Consider the following 21,728-nt stretch of genomic DNA (forward strand, 5'->3'; position numbering starts at 1 on the left):
CACCTTTCCCGATGTTAACTGGTCATTTGGAATCCTTTTTGGTGACATGTTTGCTCAAGTCTTTTGTCTCTTTTATATTGGATTGTCTGTTTCTTATTGGTTGGCAGAAGTTCTTTCTCTATTCTAGAGATGACTCTTTTGTCAGACATAGTATTTCAAACATCTCCCAGACTGCAATTTCTTCTTCACTCTCCTCATAGTGTCTTTTGATAAAGAGTTCTTAATTTTAATCAAGGTTAATGTATAAATTTCTTTCCTTTGTGATGGTGCTTTTTGTGATGTTGTCCAAGAAATCTATGCCTAGCCTAATTTTCATTCTTCTCTAGTATCTTCTAGAAGCTCCACTGATTTGTCTTCCACATTTAGGTCCTCAACTCATCTCCAGTTATTTTTATATACATGGTATGAGGCAGCGGAGGCTGGCATGTACTTTAAGTTCCGTCAGCTGTGACCACAAACCAGACACAAGAAGGACCAATTGTTGTCACCCCCAGAGGAATATGTGGCTTCCCAGACAGCCCTGTCCTTTACTGGATCCTGCAGAAGCATCTAATTCTATCTCGCCACCTATAGCCCAACAGAATTCAGACGTACACATCCCTATTGTCTCAGAGAATTTCTGGACACAAACCATATACAAAGCACTCACATCTCAGGGGAAGTTTCCACAAATTCCCACAGTCCATTCTGACAATTGTACGTAGGTCAAAATCCTTTCTAAAAAGCAAAACGGTAAAAAACAAAATGCAAAATGGTGAAGTAGGAACATGCATAAAGACAATGTCAGATAGCACCTGGCTGTCAGATCTGCTGGGCACCCGCCCTCTGCATCTACAGGCTGGAGGTTAGGGAGGCCACAGGATATGACCAGACATAGCCCCTGTGATTGCCATGCTCTCGGCCTGGGGAAGGAACCAAGAAAACATGGGGGAAGAGAAAGTAAACAGGAAGAAGCACTGAGGGGAGTTCTCCCTTGTAACATCTGAGCCAAGACCTACGTCTGCCAAGGAGCTGGCCCTGAGAGGAGAAGGCGTCAGAGCATTCTGGATGGAAGGGATGGCAAATTCAAGGGCTGAGAAAGAACAGAGATTAGGATCTTGCTAGAAGGCATGACAGGGAGTGGCAGAGTGTGTAGGTGAAGGTAAGAAAAAGTTTGGATTTTTTTCTAAGCAGAACTGGAATCCACTGGAGGATTTTGCTACATCTCAGCTATGCCCTTGACTACGCACCACACAAGTTCTCTAAGAGGATGAAGCGCATTCAGTCAGCTCTGAAACCCTTCCATCACACTGCAGTTCAGCCAGGCAAAGACCCACACAGACTGCTCTCAGCCTTGAACATGCCGGTATACGTGTGCACACGTGTGTGCACACACACACACACCCCTGCCCCCTTGGTGATATCTCAAGCTGAGGACCCTCAGTTCCTCCTCCAACCCTGGGTGGGACGGTGTCTACACTGCAGACTTTTGCGTCTCTGCTCATGATTTCTCAGCACTTACACCAGCTGTAATTGTACTTGCATTCATGTGACAGTTTGGTTAAGATCTGTTTCCTGAATGACACTACTGACTCCAGAAGGGCAGTGTGAGCTTGTCTTGGCCACCAAGGCTTCCCCAGCACCTAGCACATGGGCTGGCCCAAAATAAGTGCTCAATATTATATATTTTAACTTTTTTGAATGCCAAAGTTCAAACATATACAGCAGTAGAAAGAAGTGTACCCATCATATAACTTCAATGATGAACTCATTCGTAATCTTCTTTCCTCTACACCCCTCCCAGTGAAGTAAACCCCAGCCAGCATACTCCTCAATGCACACACGGACGAATGAATGAACGCAGGCCTCCCAGGCAAAGATCGAGAGGGGCCACGGAAATGAGTCAGTTTCGGCACCAAGTTAGCAACTCTGATAAAATTTCAGGAGACTAGACTGAACCTACTGGCTACAATGAATTTCCTTTTCCCCATGTTCATCGGTCTTTCACTTTTCAGGGCTGTCATCAAGAAGTGACTGTAGGGGCGCCTGGGTGGCACAGTCGTTAAGTGTCTGCCTCTGGCTCAGGGCGTGATCCCGGCGTTCTGGGATCGAGGCCCACGTCAGGCTCCTCTGCTGGGAGCCTGCTTCTTCCTCTCCCACTCCCCCTGCTTGTGTTCCCTCTCTCACTGGCTGTCTCTCTCTTTGTCAAATAAATAAATAAAATCTAAAAAAAAAAAAGAAGTGACTGTAAAACAAGGATGGTTACATACTTCCCATAATCTCTGTCACATAAAAAAATCTTAAAAGAGCAAATTTCTTTCCATAAAACAAGGCATGTCTTTTACACACCTTGGAAATGAGTACCATAGTTTGCTCCTTCTCCAGACAATGTATGTTACACCTATTTTATCTATTGTAACATTTATGGTAACTTGTTCCCAATGAGCCTGGTCTTCTTGAAGTGCCGATGCAGTGTTACAAACTCTGGACACACCTGTCGTGACTGCGATAGTCCCAGTCTGGCTCCGTGAGTGGCACTCAGTACCCAGTGAGGGCTTCACATCATCTACTTTTCTCCGTCCCAAAGGTACCCGTAAGAATGACCTGAAATGCTAGAAGGCAATTGTTTCCCATGTCCTTTTTGTTGTAAAATACATTCTCTGTATTCTTTTTTCATAAGCACAAGGAAAAATTATGAAAATTCTCTCACTAGACTTATGACCTAGAGATAGCCCACATGTAGGAGTCTAACCTTCCATGAGTGTGTGTGCATGCGTGTGTGTGTGTGTGTGTGTGCGCACGTGTGCACATGTGTACTGGCACGCTTGCAAGCGCAGGCTCCTGAATCTCTGCCCTTTGCGGCCTGACGGGGGTAACTTAGGCAAGCTGCTTCACCCCATTAGCCCACTGCCTCTTCTGTCAAGCGGCGCCAACAGGACTAGCTGATGGGATGAGGCCGAGGCGTAAAGGAGACAAAGTGTGCAGAGCCCTGAGCCAGGCGGGTACACACCAAGTGCTCCATCAGTGCAGCTGCTGCGATTTGTGTTTCCCAAAAGGAGCTGCAAAACTACTCTGGACAACTTCTAGCTTCTGCTGGGGAGCCTTCCCACTGGCCTGCACGGGAAGTGGGTACACCTGCCTCCACTCCCGCCGGGGGAAGCCGAATCAAGGAGTTGCAGGAGGGCATGCACCCGGAGGAGGCTCAGGGCAGTGGTGACCTCTGAGTCGCAGCCCAGCTGCTCCCTGCCACATCCCTTTGTTCTCTGGGGGTTGAGCTGTGACTCAGAAGGGCTCCAGTCCTGGCCTGGGCCCATCTGACCCGGGGACCGGGCTGGCCTGCCCGCAGTCACTAAGAACACTCCATGTGCACAGGCTGGCTGGGTGACCTGCTCCTGCCAGGCCACACCCCCGCCTGCAGCAGCAGATCTCAGAGGGACCCTCTGGGCTCTTGTGGGTAGTTTATCCACCCCCTCACCACCACCATCTCTTTTTGGTCTGTGGCTGGTTTTTTTTTTGCTGTGTGCTCCATTTTGATTTAACTTCAACCTGTGAAGAAAAAGTCCAGGAGACTCACTGTGATATTCACACCCATCTCATACCCTCTAACTCCTCCGTCACTTTTTTGAATTTATTATAGGAAAATATACATAACATAAAATTGACCATTTTAGCCATTTTTAAGTGTACAGTTCAGTGGCATTCAGCGCATTCACAATAACCATCACCACTATCTGCCGCCAAAACTTTTTCATCATCCCAAGCAGAAGCTCTGCACCCACTGAACAACAGCTCCCCATTCTCCCCTCCCCTGGCCCTGGTAACCTTTGGTCTATTTTCTGTCTCCAAGAATCTGTCATTCGAGGAATCTCTTATAAGTGGAATCGTACAGTATCTGTTCTTTTGTGTCTGGCTTATTTCACTCAGCATGTGTTCGAGTTTCACTCCTGTTGTAGCAGGTGTCAGAACTCCCTTTCTATGGCTAGTAATACTCCATTGTACGTAATCACCACATTCTGTCTATCCAGTCCTCTGTCAACAGACACCTGGGGCGGTTTCCACTTTTTAGCTACTGTGAATAATGCTATGAATACGGGGTGTGCAAAGCACCTGTTTGAGTCCTTCTCCCTAAACAATTCCCTGAGGTGGGGTGTGATTATTTTCATCCTCATTTTACAGACAAGGAAACTGAGGTTACCCCTGTCCGATGGCAGTACCAGCATCGGAACCCAGACAGATGACAGTTTTACACTGTTTCTCCAGTCATGACAAAGAAATGGAGCTGCTCTGCCCACATGCCTTTTCTGCCTTGAACGATGCCTTACTTAGGTCTGTAACATCTGTCCTTGTTCTGGCCTAAGATCCACTGAAAAAGGGAATGGGGGAGATACTCCACTGGTTGAATTAGTCTAGACTCTCTCCTTGCAGTGAGAAATCCAACTCCATCTAGACTGGTGAAAAGGGAGATTCGTTGGAAGGAGACTGGAACAGCTCAGTCAAGTGACTGGATCCAAAGATAATGTGCCCAAGCAACCCTTCCCTCACGCTGTCACCACGTCAACTCTGGGGCCCTATCCTTACTGCTCTGGACCTGGGTACTTCTGAGAATCTTCTCTGTCGCTTCTGAGCAAGTTAGAGTGAGCTGGGAGAAGCCCATGGCCTGGCCAGGCCGGTCCTATATGTGGCCCTAAGCCAGTCACCACAGTCGGTGGTGGAGACCATGATGGGCCCAGCCTGGGCCATGGCCCCCAGCCAGGCTCAGGAGAACGGAGACTCCTTCCAAAGGAGAGGGAGGGAGGCTTGGCAAACGCCCAACACAGACGTTCATTGTGGTGTCATCTACAATAGCAACAGATTGGAAGCTGCCCAATAGTACTGAACAAAACAAGGTTAAATAAATAAAATACATCCACTCAGTGAAACATTCTGTAGCTGTTTAACAAGCAATAATCCTAAAGATTACCTAGCAACTTAAAAAAAAAAAAAAGAAGAAGAAGAAGAAGGAGAAGTTTGTACAGGAATTCCCGGTGGGAAAAGACAGGAGACAGACACACACATATACTTACTTATATGAACAATTCATGCAAGAAAAAATACAGGCAAGAGTTGTATCATAATAGAAGAATCATAAATGACTTTTTATCTCTATTTTCCCGATTTTCATTTATTGGTTCAATAAATATTTACTGAGTATCTACTTGGTGCCAGGTGAGGTGCTGGGGATACGGCAGGGAAGAAAACAGAAAGAAACCCTGTCCTCGTGGAATTTACATTCCAGTGAGGGAAGCAGACAAAAATCAAGATAAGTAAGCAAAATATCCCCTAAGCGGGATAGTGATAGGAGTAAGGAGACAAAAATAAATCAAGGAAGGGAGAGGGGGTTATTGGGGAGAATGACAGTAGTTTAGACATGACAGTTAGGGAAGGTGATATCTGAGTAAAGGCTGAAGGAGTGAAGGGCCAAATTATGTCAACGTCAGGAGAAGAGAAATCCCCGGCAGAGGGAACAGGAAGCGCAAAGGTCCTGGGGTGTCCAATTAGAGGAGAGCATTGAGGCTAGGATGACCGGCTGGGGTAATGAGGGGAAGAGCAAAGTAAGGAAGGGGTAATAGAAGAAACACGGCCAGATTGTGGGGGTCCTGTAGGCCACTGTGAGGACATTAGTTTCTGCTGTTAAGATGGGAGCCCTTCGAGGGTTTTGAGCAAAGGAATGGTAATCTGCCCACTAAGGGTCCCTCTAGCTGTGAACTGAGAACAAGCTGGAAGGAGGTAAGGACAGAGGCTGGGAGACCAGCAAAGAGATCGCCATAGTCACTCAGATGAGAGGGGGGTGTAGCTTGGACAATGGGTGAACACTGGCCACATTCTGGGTATATTTTGAAAGTATGCACAGTGGGATTTTCTGATAAGAGTGGGGATAAGGGGGCGCCTGGGTGGCTCAGCTGTTAAGCGTCTGCCTTCGGCTCAGGTCATGATCCCAGGGTCCTGGGATCGAGCCCCGCATCAGGCTACCTGCTTGGTGGGAAGCCTGCTTCTCCCCCTCCCATTCCCCTTGCTTGTGTTCCCTCTCTCACTGTCTCTCTCTGTCAAATAAATAAATAAATAATCTTAAAAAAAAAAAATTAAGAGTGGAGATAAGAGATACAAGGGTCAAAGATGACACCCCAGGCTTTGGGTCTGAACAATCAGAAGGATGGAGTTGCTGTTAACTGGCAGGTGGTTAGGGGACCAGGAGAGTAAGGTACCCTGGAAGTCAGGTACAGAAAGAGCTTCAAGGAAGAGAAAATGACCAACGGTGTCAAACACTGCTGGTCGCCAGGCTGGGTGGGGGTAGGGCCAGAGAATATGCCATTGGGATGAACAACATAGCAATCAGCAAGAGATGTTTGTGAGGGAAACCCAAACCTGGCTGGGAATCATGGGTTCCCAGGAGCACAGGAGACATTATTCCAAAAGCTGAAAGGCAGGGACAACCCAACTGTCCTTCAACAGATGAATGGATAAACAAAACGTGGTATACATGTACCACAGAGCATAATTCAGCCTTAAAAAGGAAAGGAATAATGACACCTGTTACAACATACATGAACCTTGAAGATATCATGTGGGGCAAAATAAGCCACGCACACACACAAGACAAACACTGCCTTATTTGCACTGATGCCACTCGTATGAGGTATCTAGAGTCGGTAAAGTCATAGAGACAGAAAGCAGAGTGGTGGTTACCGGGAGCTGGGGGGAGGGAGAAATGGAGAGTTGACATGAACAGAGTTTCCATCACGCAAGACGAAGAAATTCCAGAGGTTGTTGTGTAACATTGTGAATATGCTTAACACTAGAACTGGACACTTAAAAACGGTCATGATGGTAAGCTTTATGTTATCTGTATTTTACCACAATTTTTTTTAACAAGTGAGAGGGGAAGGGAGGCAAAGAAGTAGAGTCAGCAAGTCCAAACAATTCTTTCAAGAAGTTTTGCTCTAAACTGAAGAGAAATGGGGGCATAACTAGAGGGAGAAGTAGGGTGAACAGAGGGTTTTGATTGTGGTGTTTTTTTTACGTTGGGAGAAATGATCCAGCAGGCAGTGTTCTCAAACGTTTAAATTACTTCCAAAATGAAAGCTATATTTCGGGGTGATGAAAACGTTTTGGAATTGGATAGTTGTCATGGCTGTCCAACCTTGCAAATATACTAAAAACTACTAAGTCACACACTTCAAAAGAATCGGTTTTGTGGTATGTGAATTATAAATAAATAATAAAAATAGGGAAATAATAAAAATAGAGAATTAAAATTAGAGAAAATGAAAAAAATAATAAATTTAATATTGTCTGGCTACCATGTTCTCGTAGACGACCTGAGTTCCCACCCAAACAGCCCCAGATAGTTCCTGCGGCCAGTGACCCACAGTGGCACAGGAGAAGGGAGCAGAGTCCTCCAAGTTTAGGCTGAGCTGCAAATGCTACATCAGCACACAGCCCCTACAGAGAAACCCACTGAACAAGCCCCCGCTGGCTGCACATAATGGCCCTATTGACTTGGAGCCATGAACTCCCAGGTCTCTGGTCTAAAAGAGAAATGTAAGAAAAATCCATTCAACTCAAAGCAAGAAAATCTGCACCTGCCACCCCCTCCCATCTGCCAACCCATGCTGTGCTCCTCTCACTGCATGGGAACCAGGGACGGGCTTATTTGGCAATCAATCATGGGAGGGGGAGTTCTTTCTGAAATGTCCTCCTATTTGTAACAGTATCACACTCAAGCTTTCCACGGCCTTCTTCCTTTCTTCTGAACAACTCCAAACAGTATCTTACTCCCTGTTATGCTTAATTTTTTGTGTTAACTTGTCTAGACCATAGTGCCCAGATATTTGGTCAAACGTTATTCTAGAAGTTTTGTGAAAGTGCAGGTATTTTTTTTTTTAGATGACATTAACATTTAAATCAGTAGACTTTGAGTAAAACAAATTGCTTTTCATAATTTGGGTGGGCCTGATCTAATCAGCCAAAGGCCTTCATAGAACAAAGACTGACCTCTCCTAGCACGAAGGAAGTCTGCCACGAGACTGCCCTTGGACTTGAACTGCCTTCTCTGTGTCTCTAGCCTGCCAGCCTGCTCTGCAGATTTTAAACTTGCCAAGCCTCCACAATCACATAGGGGGATCGCCACTTCCTTAAAATAAATATGTATCTCTCTCTCCCTCTCTTGCTCGGTATATGTGATATACATATATATTCTCTCTCTCTCTCTCCATATATAGAGAGAGAGGAGAGAGGATACATGCTGTTGTACAATATACATATTATATAACATATATCATTAAACATCATACATTTCATATATTATATATGTACACATTATATAATAAGCATTACATAATTTTATATATTACATATCCTGTTGTAATTTGTTGGTTTTGTTTCTCTGGAGATCCCTGACTAATACACCTCCAAAAACAACTGACTTTCCATCGGAAATTATCCCTTATTATCTGTACTTGCATGAAATTTCAAGTCATCAGATGATTAAGAAGATAAAAAGAAAAAACCTACATGGGATGCCTGGGTGGTGCAGTTGGTTGAGTGTCTGACTCTTGGTTTCGGCTCAGGTCATGATCTCAGGGTTGTGGGATCAAGCCCCCCGTCGGACTCCCTGCTCAGTGTGGAGTCTGCTTGGGACTCACTCTCTCCCTCTCTCTCTGCCCCTCCCACTGTCTCTCTCTCTCTCTCTAAAAATAAGTGACTAAATCTTTTTAAAAAATAAAAAACCCACAAAATACAGAAACCAAGGAAGAATAACATCTGTCTATGTATTGATCAAAGCCATCATGGTAGATGTATGTGTTTTTAAATGGAACTTTAAGTCAAACAAGTGGTATTAATTTTGTATCTATTTTGTGGCTACCTTTTCAATATGCAACAACTCATTGGGATAATAAGAGGTACCTGGTTGGCTCAGTTGGTAGTATGTGACTCTTGATCTCAGGGTCGTGAGTTCAAGCCCCACACTGTGTGTGGAGTTTACTTTAAAAATAAATATATATAGTTTTTAAAGGATAGTATGTTATACCTTCTTCCCTAATTTTAGAGGAGACAGGTACATGACCTGGGTTCACAACATGAACTTGTAATAGGCCTTAGCTTTTCTGGGTTCAATCCCAGCTCTATTACTCACTCATAGTGTGACCCTGGGCAAGTTACCTCTCTGTGCCTTTGTTTCCCCATCCAAAAATGGGAATAATAATACCCCCTCCCTGAGGTTTTTGTGAGGATTAAATGAAATAGTACATGTAAAACACACAGCAAACTGTCTAGCACAGTGTTTTTCAAATAGTAGGTTTTGCCCTATTCGTGAAATAAACCTAGCGGGTCTCACAGCCATCATTTAAAAAAAAAAAAAAGCATAAATTCACTAATGTAGGAAAGAATGATCAGAGAACACTAAAGATACATAAGGTAAGTATTGTCTCAGCAAACTTTCATTTCGGATATGCACGTGCGTGCACACACACCTGAACTCATACACACGGACACACCAGGTGATGATATCTAGATTTATTTCCTACAGTGGGTCACAGTCAAACACAGGCGGGACAGGCCGGACTCCACCGTATAGCAAGTACTCAATAGCATTTAGTAGCATCATCATTATTATCTCATTCGGAAAGATAATATAACTTTATTAGTGTAATAAAACAGAGTTGCTCGCCCTCCTATCAGCTCTGCCACTCATACACCGCAGTGCTGTGTCGGAGTCACTCCACCTCCCCAAATTCACTTGCCAACTCTCTCTCCTCAAAGGCCTCGGCAGTCATTTAAACATTTTCTGACTCACAATGCTGGCCAAGGATTAGTGAGGCCCTGCCCAGCCCAGGACGTATGAAATGTGAGTGATCTGTTGAGAAAACCACTTGAGTTTGCAAGACTGCACCGGACTTTTGTAAAATGAAAGCCATGCTGGGAGAAACCATCCCCTGCACTGCCTTGGGCGATGTGTCATAGAAAGAGGTTACACAAGGGCAGCTAAGCTCGGTCTTCTGAGACTGGAACTTCAGCTCCGTAACATGCTTCCTTGTTCTGGGCCTGGGTTATATCATTGTGTTTTTCCCCTAACTTCCCATGTGCACGTCCATGCACACACCCCTCTCACTAAAGAATGGAAATAAAATCCCTATGAACTGCTGGATCTAACAGACTGGGTGAAGGGAACCTGCTAAACCACGGGAACTTGGGTTTTGAAGATGTCAAAATAATTTCCATTGCATATCAATTTTTCCCCTCTAGACACAAACTAGAAACTCTGCCCAAATTAATACTTTTTTAAATTGCTTTTTTTTTTTTTTTTTTTTTTTTTTGAACAACGGCGATCAACAACTCCTATCTCTCACACACGGTAGCACCATTTTGTTTAAAATGGAGCCCCTCGCCCCAGCGGAGCACACGGAGGTAGAGTGGATTTGCATTTCCCAACGTAGTTCCCTGGCTTGTTCCTTCAGTTTGGAAAACCAGATTCCCGTTGACACACACGTAGGTGCTTCACTTTTTATCTCTTCTTCTGTAAGAATACAATTGTGGACTTGCGCCAAAGCATGACATCTGGAACGCATAAGTGCAGGTACAGGTGTAAACTAATCTTCTAATATGGGATAGTGTTCCTTCCTTATTTTTATTCCATTCTTTAAACCATGATGCCAGTTTGGGGGAAGGAGGCAAAAATTGCGTTAGCAGCAGCACTTCTTCCTTAAATGAAATCCTACCTCTGCTCAATAGATAAAACAAGTTAAAATGCAGCCCTCACTTCAATACCCTCCACCACTCCCTGGTGCCTACAGGGCTGTGGGCGGGGGAGCAGTTCTCACCATGATTCTCAAGCATGGAGGCAGGGAAGTACGGGAGGATGTCTAGGGAGCACCATCATACCCTCAGATAAACAGAAGCCAGGTCTGCCTTATGCTCAGTCCGTGCCAGAGGCACTCCCATTTTGCACATTCAGGAGTTAAATGTTTTATCCAAGGTCTCCAGACTTAGATTAGACACTACACTATACTTGTCACTTTCTCCAACAAGGAAAAGAGACGCTGATGTCCCTGGGTTTTTGTCTTTGTAAGGTGAAGGATGGAATGCTGAGGGTCAGCCAATCAATGAGCAAGTGATGCATCAGGACCTGGACTTACTATTGTTAAGCTAGCAAAACTCCCCACTGACCTTCTGATTCAACACAGCCCCTATTAAAATCTCAGCTACTTTTTTTGCCAAAAATTGAGAAGCTGATCCTAAAATTCATGTGGGGACCCAGAACAGCCAAAAAAATCATGAAAAAGGACAAAGTTAGAAGACTCACACTTCTCGACTTCAGAAGTTTCTACAAAGCTACAGTAATCAAGACAGTAGCATGGCATAAAGATAGAAATACAGATCAGTGCAATAGAATTAAGAGGCAGGAATAAACATGCATGTTTATGGCTAGTTGATTTTCAACAAGGCTGTCAAGAGAATTCAATGGGAAGAATATTCTTTTCAACAAATGGAACTGGGACAACAGGATATCTACATGCAAAAGAATGAACTTGTCTCTCTACCTCACACCACATATAAAAATTAACCCGAAATGGATCAAAGGCCTAAATCTAAGGACGAAAACTATAAAACTCTTAGAAGTAAATTGAGGCATAAATCTTCATAAGCTTGGATTAGGCAAACATTTTTTTTTAAGTATGATACCAAAAGCACAAGCAACATAAAAAAAATAGATAAATTGGACTTCATCACACTTAAAATCCTGGGCTTCAAAGAATACAACCAAGAAAATGAAAATACAACCCATAGTATAGGAGGAAATATTTGAAAATCATATATCTCATAAGGGACTGAATCTAGAATATATGAAGAACCCTTCCTTACAAATCAATAATAAAAAGAGAACCCAATTTTTAAAAATTGGCAAAAGATCTGAAAAGATACTTCTCCAAAGAAGATATACAAATGGCCAATAAGCACATGAAAAGATATTCAACCAACACAATATTAAAGAAGAACAAAGTTGGAGGACTGCTGCTACCAGACTTCAAGACTTATTTCAAAGCAGGGGTGCCTGGGTGACTCAGATGGTTAAGTGTCTGCCTGCGGCTCAGGTCATGATCCCAGGGTCCTGGGATGGAGCACCCTGCTCAGCAGGGAGCCTGCTTCTCCCCCTCCTTCTACCGCTCCCCCTGCTTGTGCTCTCTCACTCTGTCAAATAAATAAATAAAATCTTTAAAAAAAAAAAAGACTTATTACAAAGCTACAATAATCAAGACAGTGTGGTATTAGCAAAATAAGAGACAAACAGATCAATGGAAAAAAAACAGAGAGCCCAGAAATGGACGCCCATGAATACAATCAACTGATCTCTGACAAAGGAGCAAAGGCAAAACAATGGAGCAAAGACAATCTTATCAACAAATGGCTGGAACAACTGGACATCCACATGCAAAATAAGGAATCTAAACACAGACCTGACACTCATCACAAAAATTATCTCAAAATATAAATATATTTTGCAAATATATATAAATATAAAATGCAAAACAATAAAACCCCTAGAAGATAACATAGGAAAAAACCTAGATAACCTTGGGTATGGTGATGCCGTTTTAGATATAACACCAAACCCACAATCTATGAAAGAAATAATTGATAAGCTGGACTTCACTACAATTGAAAACTTCTGCTCTGTAATAGATAATTCTAAGAGAATTAGAAGACGAACCAGAGACTAGAAAAAAAAAAAAATACTTGCAAAAGATACATTTGATAAAGAACTGCTATCCAAAACATATAAAGAGCTCTTAAAACTCAACAATAAGTAAACAACCTGAATTGGAAATGGGAAAGACCTTAACAGACACTTCACCGGACAAGATATATAGATGACAAGCAAACATATGAAAAGATTCTCCACATCATATGTCAACAGAGAAATGCAAATTAAAGCAATAGGATACCACCTCATGCCTATTAGAGTGGCCAAAATCCATAACACTGACCATACCAAACGCTAGCAAAGGATGTAAAAAGCAACAGAAACTCTCTCATTTGTTGCTGGTGGGAATACAAAATGGTACAGCCACTTTGAAAGACAGGTTGATGGGTTTCTCACAAAACTAAACATACTCTTACCATACAATCCAGCAATCACACTCCCTGGTATTAACCCTAAGTAAATGAAAACTTATGTCCACACAAAAACCTGTACATGGATGTTTATAGCAGCTTTATTTGTAACTGCCAGAACTTAGAAGCATCCGAAATGTTCTTTAGTAGGTGACTGGGTAAACTGTGGTACCTCCAGACAATCAAATACTACTCAGCACTAAAAAGAAATGAGCTATGGGGCGCCTGGGTGGCTCAGTCAGTTAAGCATCTGCCTTCGGCTCAGGTCATGATCCCGGGGTCCTGGAATCGAGTCCCGCATCGGGCTCCTTGCTCAGCGGGGAGTCTGCTTCTCCCTCTGCTCCTCCCTCTGCTTGTGCCCTCTCTCTGACAAATAAATAAATAAAACCTTTAAAAAAAAAAAGAGCTATCAAGCTGTGAAAAGACACAGAGGAACTTCAAATGCATGTTACTAAGTGAAAGACACCAACTGCTACGTACCGTATGATCCTAACTATATGACATTCTGGAAAAGGCAAAACTATGGAGACAGTAAAAAGATGGTGGTTGCAGGGGACAAGAGGGCGGAGATGAATCGGTAGGGCACAGAGGATTCCCAGGGCGGTGAAACTACTCTGTATGATATTACAATTGTGTGTATAACTCTCATTATACATTTGTTCAAACCCACTGAAGGCACAACAGCAGAAGTGAACCCTCAGGCAATCTAGGGGCCTCCGATGATCGCGATGTGTCCGTGTAGGTTCATCCTTGGTACCCAACGTACCATTCCGGTGAGTGATGCTGATAATGGGGGATGCTGTGCATGTGTGGGAGCAGAAAGTATAAACGAAATCTCTGTACTTTCTCAATTTCATTATTAAAAGAAAAACTAAAACTAAAACTGCACTAAAAAAAATTATGTTAAAAAAAAAAAAGACGTTCAACACCACTGCCATAGGGAAATGAAAATCAAAACCACGAGAAGCTACTGCTTCACACGCATTAGGACAGCAATAATAAAAAGATGGCCAGTAACAAGCATTGGTGAGGATGTGGCATCACTGAAACTCTCAAACACTACTGGTGGGATTGCAACGTGGCACTGCCACTTTGGAAACAGTGTGGCAGTTCTTCAAAATGTTAAGTATAGAGTCACCGTACGACCTGCAATCCCTCTGTAGGTATATACCCGAGAGAACTGAAAATATACATCCACACAAACTTGTACTCTCCTCCCTTGGGAGAGGTGAGGGTGTAAAAAGAGGGGAGATGCGCATAGACAGAGAAAGCACCCCTGGACATCGGGCTAAATGAGGAAAAATTCATTGGAGAACAATACATACAAACTGAGCCGGTTAGAGGTGCCTGGGTGGCTCAGTTGGTTGGGCGTCTGACTCTTGGCTTTGGCTTAGGTCATGATCTCAGGGTCGTGAGATCGAGCCCTGCAGGGGGCTCCACATTCAGCACAGAGTCTGCTGGAGATGATCTCCTTCTCCCTCCCCCCGGTCCTCCTCCCTCTCTCTCTCTCTCTCTCTCTCTCAAATAAACAAAATCTTTTTAAAAATGAGCCCATTCTGTTGGTTTTTAAAGACAGTCACAGGTACACACACCTGTACATCAAAACATAACAGAAAGATACAGTTAACTGATCATAAATGTTCTCTCTGGAAGCAAGCCAGGGATGCGGGAGGTGGAAGTTCAGTTTTTACTCCACAATTTCTGATTTGTTTGCATTTGTGTACGTGAAGAATATAAGCAGGTTTCTTGGGCAAAGGAGCATTTCTTTTTCTAGGCAAAAGGGAAGGAAAGAGGGAAGAGGCCAGTGGAGTTGGGGAGTGTGGGAGGTTCTGCAAGGAGCGAAAGAGCGTTCCAAGTAGTAGGAACAGCAGGCACAACGCTGCGAAGGTGGAAAAGCCTCTGGGGTACTTGGGGGGCTGTTGGGTTCAGCTCCACTGGAGGGTCCAGCAGGGGACCCGGGGTCTGGTGTGGGGAAGATGAACCAGAACAGTCCACTGAAGCAGCCAGGGTCTGAGGGCCACGGGTACAGAGAGGCCACCATTGTAGCAGGGGAGGCCTGGGAGAGGCCATGGCACAGGAGGGTGAACCACAGTGGGCAGAGAGTCTCATGCCATTTCACACCTGGCATCCTTCTCACAATACACTTGCCCTCGATTCCATTATCCAGATTTGGCTCCGAATGCAATTGTCTCCAAAAAGCACAGCACCCGCCCCTGGTGAAGTCTCCAAACGCGAATAAAGAACTCCCAGTGTGTTTGAGCAAACCTTTCTGAGCGCGATGCAGTGACAGAGTGACCTGTGTCCGTTTTAGGTCACCAGATAAAGACCACAGCCAGCCCTTCCTGCACAGGGGCTGTGACAGGGATACACACTCCACACATTCATCTCTACAGCAAACCCATAAGGTCCAGTTAAGCACTGTCGCCACGCAAGATACGGACACTGAGGCTTGAAGAGGTCAGGCACTTTGCCCAAGGTCACTCCACTAGTAACTCAATGCTGGAGCCGAGACTGGAACACAGGACCCCAAGCACCCCTTCTACCGCCTCCAGACATATCAGTTTGCCTTAAAGCCAGCCACCACACTAGCTCACCAGCCCAGCTTCCAGGAAAATATTGAGCTCAGAATCGAAGATGAATTTAGGGCTCGGGGGTCTATCACCAGGAGCAGCAAATCCTGACCCATAAAGTTATCATATGCTGGCCGGAAGTAAAGGGGGGGCTGTTGGGACAAATAACTAACTTGAGCTGTTCAATAACTAGTTTGGTCTTAGGTAGATGAGCCAGGCAAGGCACCAATCTGCTTTGTCCTTCAACGCTGGCCAAGGTCCCCAGCCTCTCTTCTTGGAGCATTTGATTTGACTTGGGCCCCATGTCCAGCTCTGCCCTGACTCACGGGTCCACCTTGGAAAAGTCAGGAGACACCTTGGGAAAGAAGGCGATGGCCTCCTCCAGCCTTGTTCCGTGGCCACCAGAGACCCTGGAGCATCCACTTAACCCCCAACAAATCCTCACCGTGCCAGGGACTGAGCAGTCGGTGGGGAGCAGCCTCTGTCCTCCCGGAGCGGACATTCGCAGGGGCTCTACACCAAAGCGGGGCCTGTCGGAGACATTTAAAAGCACCCAGCTCTCCTGACATCACTGAATCGATCTTCTGGGAAGATCCCTCTCCCCTCTACCTTCCCTGACACAACTGAACAGAACTCCGGAAAGACACAGTTGGCAAGTGATTCACCACTTCCCACTCACTTTTCTTGGTCAGGAAAATGGGGGTAGTGAGAGGGCCTGTGCCATAGGACAGTTCTAGATGCTACATGAGGATGTCAGTGCAGAGCTCCGTAGCACAAGGCACAGCCATTCAGATCAACTGGCACCTACCGAGGGCTGCTACATCAGTTCCTTTTCCAGACTACTCCAATACATGGGCACACATGGACACGTGCATGCACACGCGCACACACACACTCTCACACACAAACACACACTCCCTCTCTCTCTCTCTTACACACACACACACACACACACACTGCTATAACCGATGAGAATCTGGCATCATTTGAGAGCTGGACCTTTGCACATGCTGTTCTTTCTTCCTTCCATCTCGCCCACCCTCTAACAGAAGTGACTTATAGCTATCCCTTTCTTTTCTTAGATGTCACTTTTTCCAAGAAGCCTCCCTGTCATACCTCCTTTATGCTTTGTTAAGTAACGTCAAACGATCAACCAATCAACCCCTCAATGGAGAGAATGGGAAGCATGCATCTCCTGGTCCACGATCCTATACATTTTCGTCACTTGAGTTTTTTCCATCAAAGCTTCACTAAGTAACTACTTTCCCTCTAGGTGGTTCCCTCTCGGTGATGAGGTGCTTGTAACCAAATGACACAAAAGAGGAGGGGGCCCATGGCCAGGGCAGGTGAGGTGAAGCAAGTCTTGCTATGTGTAGGGTTATGCTTCCAGCAGTACCCCCGAGGCTTCTACTCTTTGCCTGGGTGGCAGTTTCATCACTCCAGGTCCCTCTGGAAAGAAAGGCACAAGCCTTCTGGTCAACCATGAGAACACACAGTGCCGAGATCTTACTCCAGCCACATGCTAGCATCTGAGGAGGTGGTGAGAGAGGTTCTGCCCACGCTGCCTCATTTTCCCTCCCCCTTCCCCAGTGAAACAGACCACGTCCAGGGCTCAAGAGCCGACTGGCCAAACCAGGAATTCAACCACAACCTTGGGGTCCACATGCATGGATCCGTCTTCCCTCGGATACCCTCATCCCTCACTCATCTAGGTTTCTGCTCGAATGCTGTTTCCTCAGAGAAGCCATCCCTGACCTAAACCAATCCTGCCTCCATTGCAGTCACTCAGGATCCCCCTCCCCAGCTTCATCTTCCTCATTACACTGACCACACTCCCCGATATCACATTACAGATCTAGTTGTCGATTACCCATCTCTGCTACGGGGATGTAAACGCCACAAACACGGCCAGTCTTCCTGACTTCTCTGCAGCCACTGTCAGAGCCCTCTCTCCATAAGTGATTCTTGAATAAATGGAGGAAATGAGCTGAGCTAAGGGGCGAAGGCACACGTGGAGATACGACTCCAAAGAACTACAGTCTTCTTTTTTTTTTTTTAAGAAAAAGTATACCCATTTTCGTAACCGAATCAACAATGTTCACTCAAGTGAGGAAAAAGGCAAAGCTTATCTCCAAACCTCTCCAGAGCAGACCCGACTCCACCCACCGCACTGGCGATCTCCCACACAGCACCGTGAACTGACTCAATTAATCAGAATCGTATATAAAAGCATTTCATTTTCACTCAAGTTTCAACCTGTTCAACCTGTGTAAAGTGATCTGAATCAGACGATATTTGCACAAACCATTAAGATAATGTATCCAAGGATTAATTTTGTTTAATATATCTAGGGCCAGGGCACCTGGCTGGCTCAGTCAGTACAGCATGCGACTCTTCATCTCAGGCTTGTGAGTCGGGCGTAGAACTTACTACGGAGAAAAAAAAGTTCTTCAGCCTCACCACACTTCACTCAGCGGATGCTCATTCATTCTGTCACTAAGGGACATTTATTGAGGAACTACTGTGTGCAAGGGGCCAGAGTTCAGTGGTAAAGAGGGCAACATCTCTACCCTCTTGAAGTCTACATTCTCCTGGGTGGATGCAGACAATAAACCCATAAACAGACAGACGAGTATGGCCATCTCAGGTAAGCTCCATGGATAAACCACAATAGGAGAGTGTGCCAGGTACCGATAGGGGGAGGGGCTGCTTTGGACAGAGTGGTCAGGAGAATCTTTCCTACAGAAGAGACATCCAAGCTAAAGGGAAAGATCATGCCAGACCTGAGAAGAAGTGGCAGAAATGTATGCTCAGCAGAAGGAAGAGCATGTGCAAAGACTCTGAGGAGTCTCCTGACAATCTGAGCTCAAATTTTCATGAACTGCATCCCATCCTCATGGCCCCACCACAGGCCAAGAGTCCCTACTCCCTCAGCTTGCCTTCTCCTTTCCCCAAGTGACTTCTTGATCAGATTCTCTCAAGTTAAGGCAGACCTGAATTTTCCACTGGAAGGTGTGCCCTGAGCAAGGGCACAAAGCAGCATGTGTGCACTTCCACCTCTGGGCAACAGAGGTAATGTTGGCATCTTAACGCCATAGGAACTTGGGCCTGCTCCTGTACAAGGGGTAAGAATCTCCCCACCAGCAGTTCAGAGTTCCCTTTTGTGGCACGCAGGCCCTCTGCAGAATATGATGAAAAGGGAACTCTGGAAAAATACCCACCTATGCTCCAAGCATATCTCATCCACACTTCCAATCTCATATATATTTCAGGAGCTTCCTGGAGTTTCAGAACTCCTGCCTGTGGTAGTAACACCAAAAGAAAGAAGCTACACTGGTGCAGGCTCCACTGATGGAGGGGACAATCTCCTGGAGGTTAGTGACAGGAGGGGACAAGATCAGGACTTTGGGCCCCTAACTACACTCCCACGCTCACAGAAATGAGACAGTGTCAGCCTATCAGGGGGCCCAAGGCCTGAAGGAATTCAAGTGAGGAATTCCCCCTCAGTGAGGCAAATATCCAGTCACACCCCAGAGCTTCCAGAGAAGGTCTGAGACCCCATTTCCCAGCAATGTCCTTGACAAAGGTCATCTCTAATCTTATATTCTGAGATACATTTTGCAAAGGCTGCCTAACCATAGGAAACATTACTGCCAAGCCCACCTGTTTCAGTGCTGACCACTGTGTGAATAATTCGGGTTCTTAGCAAAAGGAGGAGCAAGAGTCTTCTAATACCCACCTCATTGGGGAGCTAGCCATGCAGATGCCCTGTTAGACAGATGTCAGCCATAATAATAACAAGAGCAACTAACATAAGTAGAACTTACCCTGTATCGGGCACAATTTTAAGAACTTTAACCTTACACGACCCTTTAGGATTTGTACTATTATCACCCCCATTCTACAGAGGAGAAAACTGAGGCATAGATGGGTGAAGTAACTTGCCTGAAACTAGACAGCTAAGACAAATTCATAGAAAAGCTCTCCTCTTCCACACCCCAACCTTGTGTTGAGCATGAAATGCTTTAAAATAAGTTTCTGCCAGCGCGTCCAGGACAACTACCGTTTGGCAGTTCTCACATCTCTGCCCAGTGCTGGAAGCAAGCCTGGTTCAGGCATTAAATGGAGAAAGGGTCCTCCAGGAACAAGTTGCTCTGTTTCAGCAACGTTCAAGTCCACGGTGAGGCTGACTGCAAGCGCAGCTCTTCCCCGTGGCAAAGCCCAAAGGAACCCATTTGCACCCCGCTCGGTCAACTTCCACACTCAGAAAATGCTCACCGGTCTCTGGCTTTGAGGCACCGAGATTCACCCTAACCCCCTGGGGTCCGCCTCCCTCGCCTCTATCTCAAGATCCTCTAGCCGCGCAATTGAAAAGATGCAGCCGCCGGCACAAGGGCCCCGGGCGGGCCCGGAACCACGGCCGCCGCCCTGCGCGCTCAAAGCCCGGTTCCTCGCAGCGAAGTGACCGGCAGCCCTGCGAGCCACTACCAACAGCGCCCGACGCGACGCTGACCTGTGGGCGCCCCACCAAGGCTGGGGAAGACACCGAGGGAGAGGACAGGTGGCGCCTCCCTCCCCGGAAGTGGCTCCGGGAACTTTCGCTTAAGAGCTCCCAGGGACCAAAGTCAGGGTCTCCGGCGCGAGCGGCGGCTGGTCCGGGGTGGTGGTGGCACTGCCCACCTGCTCGCGCCGAGGCGCCCAAGTACGCTCCAAATGCCCGGGGCCGGAGAACGCGCAGAGCCCGCTTTGGGCACCGGGACGGGAGGGGGCGACGCGGAGGTGGGGGGTAGGGGTCCTGCTCCGGGTAATAGGTTAAGGCAGGGGAGAAGCCAGCCCCGGAAAGTGCCGGGCCCCAGGGCGTCTAGCGGGGGCGTCCAGCCGGGGAGGGTCTAGTGGAGGGGCGGGTTTCCCGGCCAGCCTCCCTCACTCACCTCGGCGCTCGGCGCTGGCTCGGCCCGGCCTGCTGGAGAGCGCACCGCGGCTACGGCCGTGGCTGCGGCTGCTGCGGGGGCGGCTCCCCGGGGCGGGGCGGGGCCGGGGGCGGGGAGGCCGGGCCGGCCACGTGGGCGTGAGGCGGGCGGGGGACCCCCGCTGGCGCCTGAGCCGGGTGGCGCGAGACCCGGACGCAGTCACGCCCGGCCGCTGCTGGGCACTCCCCCTCCGCACGCCCCGCCGGGGTCCCTGGGAAGACTAGGAAGGGAGCGCAGAGGAGAGGATCCGGGCCGCGGGGCATCCCCCTATTACCCAATCCGTACTCTGGCGGAGAGAATTTACCCGGCCGGGGAAGGGGTGCTCAGCCCGGCCCCCGCTCTCGCCGCGGAGAAGGCGCTGCGAACCCTCGGGGGTAGGCTCGCGGGACAAGTATCGGAGCAGGAGGGGACTGGCGACGCAGGGACTGCCCTAGCCCGCGAGGGCCGAAGCCTGTGCGTGGAGCCCCGCCCCGCCCTAGGCTGACCTGCAGCGCGTCGGGTCTCGCCCAAGCCTCGCTTTCCTGGACGGTGGCGGTGAAAATGAGGACGAGACGTGAGCTGCACGAATCCCCGCGCGCCCAGAAAATCCTCAGGAATCGCGGGTTTGTGAGCATACGCCCAGCCTGAAAGAGCAGCGGCCGCCAGTGGCCTGGGTCATCGTGCGGAAATAAACATGCGAATCCAAATAAAACTATTTTCTGCATTCATTCATTCAACAGATAAACGCCTACGGTCCTCAGGACCCCATACAACCAGAAATAAAGAATGCCCTACACTGTGTGGCTCTTATGAAAGTATAAACCGTGATGGTGAAAATGGAAAATTCATTGGTGGTGTCTTTCATAGTGCCAAGTGTGCATTTTTTAAAAAGATTTTATTGATTTATTTGAGAGAGAGGGACAAACAGACTTCCCGCCGAGCAGGGAGCCCTACCTGGGGTTCCATCCCAGGACCCTGAGATCATGTCCCAGCCAAAGGCAGACGCTAATCCTAATCCGACTGAACCACGCAGGCACCCGTGGGGGTGTGTTTTAAGTGTCTGATCTACTTTTAACACTCA

The 21,728-nt window shown here is 46.8% G+C and overlaps 2 protein-coding genes across 3 annotated transcripts in view; one reads left to right on the plus strand and one right to left on the minus strand.

Annotated features, from left to right (window-relative positions):
- The window catches only part of ARHGEF3 (Rho guanine nucleotide exchange factor 3), a 294,790-nt gene extending 274,078 nt beyond the window's left edge, over positions 1 to 20,712 (minus strand). Inside the window, exon 1 of one of the 2 annotated variants that reach the window (XM_026501066.4) lies at positions 20,630 to 20,712. The gene's annotated coding sequence lies outside the window, so the exon portion shown is untranslated. The remainder of the gene's footprint in view (positions 1 to 20,629) is intronic. The other variant, XM_057311810.1, reaches the window with a different exon arrangement.
- SPATA12 (spermatogenesis associated 12) lies at positions 16,001 to 16,435 on the plus strand. Its single transcript, XM_044385146.1, is given in 3 exon segments — positions 16,001 to 16,143; positions 16,145 to 16,269; positions 16,272 to 16,435. Coding segments are annotated over 3 exon segments (432 nt in total).
- Positions 20,713 to 21,728: the final 1,016 nt, after the last annotated feature.

The sequence above is a fragment of the Ursus arctos genome, unplaced genomic scaffold, assembly GCF_023065955.2.
Source record: "Ursus arctos isolate Adak ecotype North America unplaced genomic scaffold, UrsArc2.0 scaffold_14, whole genome shotgun sequence".
NCBI lineage: Eukaryota > Metazoa > Chordata > Mammalia > Carnivora > Ursidae > Ursus > Ursus arctos.